At 47.9% G+C, this 11,006-nt stretch overlaps 2 protein-coding genes across 2 annotated transcripts in view; one reads left to right on the plus strand and one right to left on the minus strand.

Annotated features, from left to right (window-relative positions):
• Positions 1–10,395, minus strand: part of PRPH2 (peripherin 2) — a 34,265-nt gene extending 23,870 nt beyond the window's left edge. The window contains exons 1-2 of the mRNA XM_030797593.1: positions 10,386–10,395; positions 911–1,734 (exon numbers count right to left, since the gene is read on the minus strand). Of these exons, the coding sequence (XP_030653453.1) occupies positions 911–1,491 (581 nt within the window). The 5' untranslated portion in view covers positions 1,492–1,734; positions 10,386–10,395. The remainder of the gene's footprint in view (positions 1–910; positions 1,735–10,385) is intronic.
• On the plus strand, positions 6,910–8,022 carry LOC101178102 (V-type proton ATPase 16 kDa proteolipid subunit-like). Its single transcript, XM_012496578.2, has one exon. The coding sequence runs from the start codon at positions 7,034–7,036 to the stop codon at positions 7,544–7,546; it is 513 nt and encodes a 170-aa protein (XP_012352032.2). The 5' UTR covers positions 6,910–7,033; the 3' UTR covers positions 7,547–8,022.
• Positions 10,396–11,006: the final 611 nt, after the last annotated feature.

Here is an 11,006-nt window from a genome sequence, read left to right on the forward strand (position 1 = left end):
AGGTTGGTGGGTGTGTTGGGAAGAGCAGCCTGCTGGAGCCAGAGCACAGGCTGTTCCCCCCGACACAGTGGTTGAGAGTCTCTCTCTCACCAGCACTTCCCACAGCCCATTGCAGCATTTTACTTTTACATATGCCAAGAATACTTTAGAAATGCTTTATCACGTTGCACTATCATGACTTGCTAAGTAAACACTAGCAAGCATTTAATGAGTACCTGCTGCATGCCAGGTACCAGCCAGGGCTAGGAGGTGACTTCCAAAATTACCTATTCTATTCCAGTGCTCATTTAAAAGATGGGCAAGCCAAAGTGCAGAGTGACTAGTGACCTGCCCAAGGTCACAAGACCTTGAACAACAGAGCCAAAACTTCACCCTAGATCTCGTGACTTCCCCTTCCTATGCTCTTTCCAATATATCCAGACAAACATCTTGGGAATGGATGCTCAGTGTTGAAAGGCTGGAAAACAAGGGAATTAACTAGGAAATTTAAACTTCTGGGACTGAATCCATCTACTTTGAATGAATGGGACAAATAGCCAAATAGTACCTCAGTATTTGTGATCTATGAATGACCTCCATCCCTTTGTATAAAGTGGACGCACATTGCTGCCTGGCTCTTCATCCCAAGGGGCTCCTATCCAAACAGCTTACATAAATTGACACCTTCCTCCCACCTTAGCCAACGTTACGTTGAACCCTATGAAGCTGTCATTCTTTATGGGTCAAAGAGGTAGAATATTAGCAATTTCATATGGTTCAACCTGATACACCCTCACATACGCAGTAATAAGTTGTGCACCCGATGGAAAGGAAAAGGTACTGGGTGCGGGGAGAGGGGCTGGTCAGAGGCCTGAGCCTCAGTGTCCCCAATATATTAATAGCTCTGACCCCAGGACTGGAAGCCACTCACTCTTTGACTTCTTTGGAGGAAAAGTCCAGGTAGCGATTGCTGATCCACTGAATCTCAAACCAGTCCCGAAAACCGTTGTTGCCGCAGCATTTGAACTCGATCTGCAGCATGTCGATGGTCTTCTTCATGAAACACCTGCCAGGGGTGTCTGTGTCCCGGTAGTACTTCATGCCGTTCTTGAGCCCTTGGCCCAGGGTGTTCTCCAGCGAGCCCCGCAGCAGAAAGCAGCAGAGAGCCACAAGGAAGAGGATGATGTTGAAGAGGACACAGATAGCCAGGTACGGCTTCAGCCAGGGCTTCCATCTGGCATACTTGGCCGGGTCCAGGGCGTCGTAGCAGATCTTCCCAGCCAGAGAGTTGAAGACACAGGATAGCACCCCCATCCCTATCAATGAGTTGGGCACAAAATGGCTCTCAGAATTATTCATCACATCACTCCTCTTCCGGAGTTCAATCTTCAGGAATAGTCCTAGGCTGAAGATGATGATGCCAGCCAACACGGAGAACCAGTTCATCAGCCAGAGCCCTTGGGCCAACTTGACCCGCTTCTTCTGGTCAAACTTGACCTTCAGTAGCGCCATGCTGGCCAAGTGTAGTCCGGGCTGCTTCCCACAGCACAGCTCCCACCCCAAACCTTAAAGAGCCCAGAGGCGGAGACTTAGGGCCTTGGGAAAAGTGCAGATGGCCCAAGCTGTAGGAAGCTGCCCTGGGGGCTGCCCATGTCGAGCCCCACTAGCCTGCGATCCCCGTGAATGCAGCAGTGGTGGCAGGGGTCTCGGAATCACAGCTTGAGCAGGGGATAGTCCTGGTCCTGAAGGGGCAGCCTGAACGCTGCAGATTAAAAGTGGGATCCACAAGACATTTTGCTAATCTCTTTAGCCAGGTTCATCCCATTAGATAAAGCCATGCCACTCTCAAAACATGGGCAAAAGCAGCCTCTAGGGACATGCTGGACCAGAGAGCTCTGGGTACAGCTTGGAGAATCAGGAGCAAAGGGCAAGACTGGCCAGAAGAATGGGCTGTATCTGGAGGTCTGGCTCAGACCATGTTGCTCCCCAAAAGCATATTTCCAGGCCAATCTCCTTCAACATTTAAAACTTTCTGTAGGACAAATAAGTTGTTATCCTCTCTGAAAAAAGAAATAGCAGGGCCAGGCACAGTGGCTCACGCCTATAATCCCTGCACTTTGGGAGACCAAGTTGGGTGGATTGCTTGAGCCCATGAGTTCAAGACCAGCCTGGGCTACATAGGAAGACCCCATCTCCACAAAAAAAAAAAAAAAAAAAAAAAAAAAAAAAAAAAAATTAGCTGGGTATAGTGGCATGCACCTGTAGTTCTCCCAGCTACTCTGGAGGCTGAGGTGGCAAGATCACCTGAGCCTGGGGAGTTCAAGGCTGCAGTGAGCCGTGATCATGCCACTGCACTCCAGCCTGGGTGACAGAGTGAGGCCCTGTCTCAAATTTAAAAAAAGACAAAGAAAAGAAGAGAAGAAGGAAGGAAAGAAAGAAAGTGACAGATCATGAGAAAATATTTGCAACTTGTAAAATTAAAAAGTAATATACAGTGGCCAGGCATGGTGGCTTATGCCTGTAATCCCAGTACTTTGGGAGGCCAAGGCAGGTGGATCGCTTGAGCCCAGGAGGTGGAGGTTGCAGTGAACTGAGATCCCCCCATTGCACTCCAGCCTAGGTGACAGTGAGATTCTGTCTGAAAAAAAAAAAAAAAAAAAAAGAAGAATTAATATGCAAAAATGTTTTAAGTCCCACAAATTCACAATAAACAAAAATTCACAATCAAAAGACCAACAATCAACTGGAAAAATAGGCAAAAACCAGGAACAGACAATTCATAATAAGGAAACTTGAAAAGTCCAATAATCTGGAAAAGAGCTCAACTTGAGTAATAAGCAGGAAAATGCAAATCCAAACAACAATAAATACCAAACTTGGCCGGGCACAGTGGTTCATGCCTGTAATCCCAGCAGTTTGGAAGGCCAAGGTGGGTGGATCACTTGAGGTCAGGCGTTCAAGACCAGCCTGGCCAACATGGTGAAACCCCGTCTCTACTAAAAATACAAAATTTGTCTGGGCATGGTGACAGGCACCTGTAATACCAGTTACTTGTGAGGCTGAGGAAGGAGAACCACTTGAACCCGGGAAGCGGAGGTTGCAGTGAGCCAAGATTGCACCATTGCACTCCAGCCTGGGTGACAAGAGTGAAATGACGTCTCAAAAAAAAAAAAAAAGACCAAACTAGATCCATCAAATTGAACATATGTCAAAATTCTGTCACCATACATCAACAAAGAGAGTGGAAGTAGAAGTGTACACTCTTGGTGAATCTGTGAATTTATTATTATTATTAATTAATGGACTATTTCTTAGAGTAGTTTTAGGTTTACACAAAAATTGAACAGAAAGGGCCGGGCGCGGTGGCTCAGGCCTGTAATCCCAGCACATTGGGAGGCGGAGGCGGGCGGATCACGAGGTCAGGAGATCGAGACCATCCTGGCTAACACGGTGAAACCCCGTCTCTATTAAAAATACAAAAAAAATTAGCCAGGCGAGGTGGCGGGCGCCTGTAGTCCCAGCTACGCAGGAGGCTGAGGCAGGAGAATGGCGTGAACCCCGGGGGGCGGAGCCTGCAGTGAGCCGAGATCGCGCCACTGCACTCCAGCCTGGGTGAAAGAGCAAGACTCCTTCTCAAAAAAAAAAAAAAAAAATTGAACAGAAAATACAGGGAGTTCCCATTACTCTCTATCTCCCCAACCAGTTTCTCCTATAATTAATATCTTGCATTAATGTGGTACATTTGTTACAATTGATGAACCAATATTGATGCACTATTATTAACTAAAGTCTATAGTTTACATTAAGGTTCAGTCTTTGTGCATATAATTCTGTCACTTTTGCCAAATGCATAATGTCATGTATTCATCATTATTGTATCACACAGAATAGTTTCACTGCTCTAATAACCTGCCGTGTTCCGCCTATTCATTCCTCCTTCCCTCACTCCTCAGCCCTGGGCAACCACTGTCTCTATAGTTTTGCCTTATCTAGAATATCATACAGTTGGAATCATACAATATGTAGCCTTTTCAGACTGGCTTCTTTCCCTTAGCAATATATGTGATTAATGATTCTCTGTATCTTTTCATGGCTTAATAGCTCATTTCTTCTTATCACTGAATAATGAATAATGTTTCATCACATGGATGTACCACGGTTTATCCCTTCACCTATCAGAGAATATCCTGGTTGCTTCCAGTTTTTGACAATTATGAACAAAACTGCTATAAACATCCATGTGCAGGTTTTTGGTGAAAAATTTTCCATTCATCTGGGTAAATATCTAGGAGCACAATGGCTAGATTATATAGTAAGACTATGTTTAACTTTGTAAGAAACTGCCAAACTGTCTTGCAAATTGGCTGTACAATTTTGCATTCCTACCAGCAATTTTTACTCCATGTCCTTGCCAACATTTGATATTGTCAGTGTTTCGGATTTTAACCACTGTAATAGGTGTGTAGCCGCATCTTGTTTGAATTTGCAGTGCCCTAATGACATTTGATCTTTTCATGTGTCGTGTGCTTATTTGCCATCTGCATATCTTCTTTGGTGAAGTGTCTGTTCAGCACTTTTGCCTGCTTTTATTTTTTTTTGAGTCAGGATCTACCTGTGTTGTCCAGGCTGGTCTCCAACTACTATTCTCAAGCAATCCTCTCACCTCAGCCTCCTGAGTAGCTGGGATTACAGGTACCTGCCACAATGCCCAGCATGCTCACTTTTTAATAATGTTGTTTGTTTTCTTTAGAGTGTAAAGTTTTACAGCCCTTTGGAAGGGCAATTTAGCTATACCTATTACAATTTTCAAAAAAAAATTTTTAGCAATGGAGTCTTGCTGTGTTGCCCAGGTTAGTCTCAAACTCCTGGGCTCAAGCAATCCTTCTGCCTCAACCTCTCTTTTTTTTTTTTTTTTTTTTTTTTTTGAGAAGGAGTCTTGCTCTTTCGTCCAGGCTGGAGTGCAGTGGCGCGATCTCGGCTCACTGCAAGCTCTGCCTCCCGGGTTCATGCCATTCTCCTGCCTCAGCCTCCCGCATAGCTGGGACTACAGGCGCCCGCCACCTCGCCCGGCTAATTTTTTTGTATTTTTTAGTAGAGACGGGGTTTCACCGTGTTAGCCAGGATGGTCTCGATCTCCTGACCTCGTGATCCACCCGCCTCGGCCTCCCAAAGTGCTGGGATTACAGGCATGAGCCACCGCGCCCGGCCAACTTCTGCCTCAACCTCTCAAATTGCTGAGATTACAGGTGTGAGCCACCTCATCCACCCTAAAATTTAAAATGCATTAAAATTCCCAAAGATCCAATAATCTCACTTCTCAGAACAGCCTGTGCATAAGTACAAGGGCTTTTAAGAACAAACCAAGGCCATGTGTGGTGGTTCATGCCTGTAATTCCAGCACTTTGGGAGGCCAAGGCAAGTGGACCACTTGAGGTCAGGAGTTCAAGACAAGCCTGGCCAACATGGTGAAACCCCATCTCTACTAAAAATACAAAAAAAAAAAAAAAAATAGCTGGGCAGAGTGGCAGGCACCTGTAACCCCAGCTATACTCCCAGAGGCTGGCTGAGGCATGAGAACCGCTTGAACCCTGGAGGCAGAGGTTGCAGTGAGCTGAGATCATACCACTGTACTCCAGCCTGGGAGACAGAGAAAGACTCCATCTCAAAAAAAACGAGAGAACAAACCAATCTTGTTATCAAATTCCTGTCCACCTAATACCAAAAAGGGTTTCATTATTAGAATATGAGGGCTGTGAGCTCTTGGTGGCAAGTGGGTCAAAGCTCGAATCCAGAATCTCCTTTCTTCCCTTGTGTGCATTGATTCCCCTGCACTAGACTCACTACCCACACACTCCTCTTCAAGGTCTCCAAATCACTATGTAAATCAGAGGAATATTCTCCACAGGCAGAGGAGGTGTGAGAACTAAGCAACGAGACATGAGTTTTCCCATCCAACAGTCACCTTGGAAAACAAAGCACTTATTCCATTGCTCAGCTCAAGTCTGGACTCCAATTGGGAGTGACTTCCAAAGCCAGGTCCTGAGCCATATGGGGAAACATTCTTGTTATACTACTGTCACACAGCATTTTGGGTCAAAACAATATTACCCAAAGTGATCACTCTTCTAACAGCCAGTGTTGGCTTCTAATAGCTTTGGATTATCAAAGGATTTCAACTCTTTATCATCAAGGACATTGAAAAGAATTGCTGCCATTTTTAAGTTGTTTCGTTTTGTTTTGCTTTTTCCAAAAGAGGATGTTTAGACAACCAGAGGACTCATACCTCCTACAAAAAATAAAAATAAAAATTGGAAGACTATTGTCCTGCAGAAAATAGGATGTAGATGACTGTGACGCTATCACAGACAGCCTCTTAGAAGCACACGTGCAGACAAGAGAAAATCAGAGGGAAGAAGAGGAAGAAAGATTTAATGTACAAACCAGAAACAAAAATTTAAAAATAGCCCTACAAGGATAACCCGATTAGTCAGGCACCTCGTTCTCCTCAAATGACCTTGAGGTTGTAAATACGACGAGGAGGGCGGCGCTGAGCCCATAGCAAGTCTGTGGATGCCCCCTGGTGGCCCGAAATAGAATGGCTTCAATGGATGGAAATTTAACGTGCTCGCATCCCCAGCACGTTAAATTACCCAGAAAAGTAAGAGAAAAAGAACAGACACATCAGAAATGTCCCTGGCCAAACCTTTCAAGTACGAATCAGGGCAAGATATGGCGATGAACAAGCAGAGAAAAGTGGACTGCAAAGGAAGCAGTAATTAATCTGTCAGAGAAGGGAGGGCTCCTTCCTGCTTCCGGACCATTGGATGTGAGTCTAGATGAGAGACATCTATTATACAGATAATAGAGGAGGTTAGCGGAACTAAGCATGGTTCACTTTTCTTCTTTAGAAATACCATTAATGCTGATCGCCTTCGCCGCCGCCCACGTGCTCGCCTTCGCGCCCGGCCCCGCCTGGCCCCGGCCTCCGCCTCCGCCTCCGCCTCCGCCTCCGCCTCGGCCTCGGCCCGCAGAGCTCGCCCCCACCCCACCCGCAATGTCCGAGTCCAAGAACGGCCTCCCCTGCCCCCCCGAGTATGCTTCGTTTTTCGCCGTCATGGGCGCCTCAGCCGCCATGGTCTTCAGCTCGCCTCGCGCTGCCTACGGCACGGTCGAGAGCGGTGCCGGCATCGCGGCTATGTCTGTCATGCGGCCAGAGCTGATCATAAAGTCCATCATCCCGGCGGTCATGGCTGGCATCATCGCCATCTATGGCCTGGTGGTGACAGTCCTCATCGCCAACTCCCCGAATGACGGCATCAGCCTCTACAGGAGCTGCCTCCAGCTAGGCGCCGGCCGGAGCGTGGGCCTGAGCGGCCTGGCAGCCGGCTTTGCCATCGACATCGCGGGGGACGCCGGTGTGCGAGCCACGGCCCAGCAGCCGCGACTATTCATGGCCATGATCCTGACCCTCATCTTCCCCGAGGTGCTCGGCCTCTACGGTCCCGTCGTCGCCCTCATCCTCTCCACAGAGTGGCCCCTCTCCGAGCCCACCAGCCACAGAATATGATGTAAAAACCACCCCTCCTCATTCCAGAACGAAGAGCCTGACACACACGCACGGGGCCGCGGCCCCCAGTAGTTGATCTTGTACATGCGCAGCGTCCTAGCGCCCGTTGTCTGTTGCCCTGGCCTTGCCCCCACCCCCGCCCCCGCCGCCCCGTGCCGTGGACATCTGGGTCCACTCATCGCCCCTCCAGGCCCCCGGCGCCCCACCCCCTAGAGTGCTCTGTGTATGCGGATGACTTAGAGTTGTCATTTCTCTTCACTGGATGTTTATTTATACAGATCTGGCCTGTTCCCGCGTCTTCGGAGAGGCCCTGGTCTCCCAGCTATCTATAACCTTAGCTAGAGTGTGGCCTTGTGGGTTCCTGTTGCTGAGACTTCCTGGATGGAGCTGCCCTCGCCACTGGGCCCTTGGCCCTGCACGGAGCTCTGTCCAATAAAGTTCTCGGATTTGGGGGAAAAAAAAGAAATAACCATTAATGCTATTATAATAACGAAATTATACCGTTTTTCTTGGCCAGGTGTGGTGGCCCACTCCTGTAATCCCAGCACTTTGGGAGGCCGAGGTGGGAGGATCGCATGAGGTCAGGAGTTCGAGACCAGCCTGGCCAACATGGTGAAACCTCGTCTCTACAAAAATTACAAAAATTAGCCAGTGTGGTGGCAGGCTCCTGTAATCCCAGCTACTCAGGAGGCTGAAGCACAAGAATTGCTTGAATCCGGGAGGTGGAGGTTGCAGTGAGGCAAGATCATGCCACTGCACCCCAACCTGGAAAGAAAGAGAGAGAGAGAAGAAAGAGAGAGAGAGAGAAGAAAGAGAGAGAGAGAGAGAAAGAGAGAAGAAAGAGAGAGAGAGAGAGGGAAGGAAGGAAGGAAGGAAGGAAGGAAGGAAGGAAGGAAGGAAGGGAAAGAAAGAGAGAGAGAAAGAGAGGCTGGGTGGGATGGCTCACACCTGTAACCCCAGCACTTTGGGAGGTGGAGGCGGGCAAATCACCTGAGGTCAGGAGTTCGAGGCCAGCCTGACCAATATGGTGAAACCCTGTCTCTACTAAAAATACAAAAAAATTAGCCGGGCATGGTGCTGCATGCCCGTAGTCCCAGCTGCTCAGGAGGCTGAGACAGGAGAATTGCTTGAACCCGGGAGGTGGAGGTTGCAATGAGCCGAGATTATGCTGCTGCACTCCAGCCTGGGGTGACAGAGCAAGACACTGTCTCAATACAAAAAAAGAAAGAAAGAAAAGCAAGAAAGCAAGAGAGAGAGGGAGGGAGGGAAGGAAGGAAGGAAGAAAGGAAGGAGGAAAGAAAGAAAGAAAGGAAAGAGAGGGGCTGGGCACGATGGCTCACGCCTGTAATCCCAGCACTTTGGGAGGCCAAGGCGGGCAGATCACCTGAGGTCAGGAGTTTGAGACCAGCCTGGCCAACATGGTGAAACCCTGTCTCTACTATAGATACAAAAAAACTAGCTGGGCATGGTGGTGCACACCTGTAGTCTCGGCTACTCAGGAGGCTGAGACAGGAGAATTGCTTGAACCCAGGAGGTGGAAGTTGCAGTGAGCTGAGATTGCGCCACAGCACTCCAGCCTGGGCTGACAAAGCAAGACTCCATCTCAAAAAAAAAAAAAAAAAAAAAAAAAAGAAAGAAGAGAAATAGAAAGAGAGAGACAGAGAGAAAGAAAGAAAGAAGGAGGGAAGGAAGGAAGGAGGGAAGAAAGGAGAAAGAAAGAAGGAAAGAAAGAAAAAAGAAAGAGAAAGAAAGGGAGGGAAGGAAGGAGGGAAGAAGGGAGAAAGAAAGAAAGGAAAGAAAGAAGGAAAGAAAGAAAGGAAAGAAAGAAGAAAGAAAGAAAGAAAGAAAGAAAGAAGAAAGAAAGAAAGAAAGAAGAAAAGAAGAGAAAAGAAAAGAAAAAAGAGAAAAGGGGCCAGATGCAGTGGCTCACACCTGTAATCCCAGCACTTGGGGAGGCCAAGGTCGGGGGAATTACTTGAGTTCAGGAGTTTGAGACCTTCCTGTGCAACATGGCAAAACCCTATCTCTACAAAAAATAAAAAATTAGACAGGCATGGTGGCGAACACCTGTAGTCCCAGCTACTTGGGAAGCTGAGATGGGAGGATCGCTTGAGTCTGGGAGATGGAGGTTGCAGTTAGCTGAGACTTTGCCACTGCACTCCAGCCTGAGTGACAGAGCAAGACCCTGTCTCAAAATAACAATAAAAATAAAAGGAAAGGAAGAGACCAGAGCTTTCCCCAAGCCAGTACTGAGGAAAGGCCATGTGAGGACACAGTGAGAAGACCCATCTGCAAGCCAGGGAGAGAGGCCTTACCAGAAAACAACCCTGCTGGCACCTTCATCTTGGACTTTAGTCTCCAGAACTGTGAGAAAGTAAATGTCTGTTGCTCAAGCTGCCCAGTCTATGGAATTCTGTCATAGCAGCCAGAGCTGACTAATGCACTCTCCCTCCCACTCAAGAGGTCATCATTAATGTGAACACCTTAGCTTTTTCTTTTTTTTTTCTTTTCTTCTCTTTTCCTTTTTTTTTGAGACAGAGTTTGGCTCTTGTTGCCCAGGCTGGATTGCAATGGCGCAATCTCGGCTCACTGAAACCTCCACCTCCCAGGTTCAAGTGATTCTCCTGCCTCAGCCTCCCGAGTAGCTGGGATTACAGGTGTCCGCCACCATACCCAGCTAATTTTTTAGTAGAGACAGGGTTTTGTCATGTTGGCCAGGCTGGTCTTGAACTCCTGACCTCAGGTGATCCTCCCACCTCAGCCTCCCAAAATGCTGAGATTATAGGCGTGAGCCACTGTGCCCAGCCCCAATATCCCAGTCTTACAGCTGTTATTGGACTGAAGAAGTCAGTTGGTTCTTTAACGTCAGTCACAATTGAACCCGTCAAGTCTAGCCCATAGTTTCCAGAGATGCAATGTTATAGTTTGGGTTTCCATGGCAGGAAACACACTTCATGCCATAACCATGCCAAAATTGAAGATTAAGAGAAACTAAAATCAGCCAGGCGCGGTGACTCATGCCTGTAATCCCAGCACTTTGGGAGGCAGAGGTGGGTGGATCACCTGAGGTCAGGAGTTCGAGACGAGCCCAGACAACATGGTGAAACCCCGTCTCTACTAAAAACACAAAAATTAGCTGGGCATGGGCCAGGCTCGGTGGCTCACCCTGTAATCCCAGCACTTTGGGAGGCTGAGGCGGGCAGATCACGAGGTCAGGAGATCAAGACCACCCTGGCTAACGTGGTGAAACCCCATCTCTACTAAAAATACAAAAAATTAGCCGGGCGTGGTGGTGGGCACCTGTAGTCCCAGCTACTTGGGAGGCTGAGGCAGGAGAATGGCTTGAACCCGGGAGGCGGAGCTTGCAGTGAGCCAAGATCATACCAGTGCACTCCAATCTGGGCGACAGAGCGAGACTCCGTCTCAAAAAAAAAAAAAAAAAGAGAGAGAAATTAAAATA

The sequence above is a fragment of the Nomascus leucogenys genome, chromosome 17 (assembly GCF_006542625.1).
Source record: "Nomascus leucogenys isolate Asia chromosome 17, Asia_NLE_v1, whole genome shotgun sequence".
Taxonomy (NCBI): Eukaryota; Metazoa; Chordata; class Mammalia; order Primates; family Hylobatidae; genus Nomascus; species Nomascus leucogenys.

Coding starts and splice junctions, on each gene's coding strand:
- LOC101178102 (XM_012496578.2), top strand. CDS start 7,034: ATGTCCGAGTCCAAGAACGGCCTCCCCTGCCCCCCCGAGTATGCTTCG.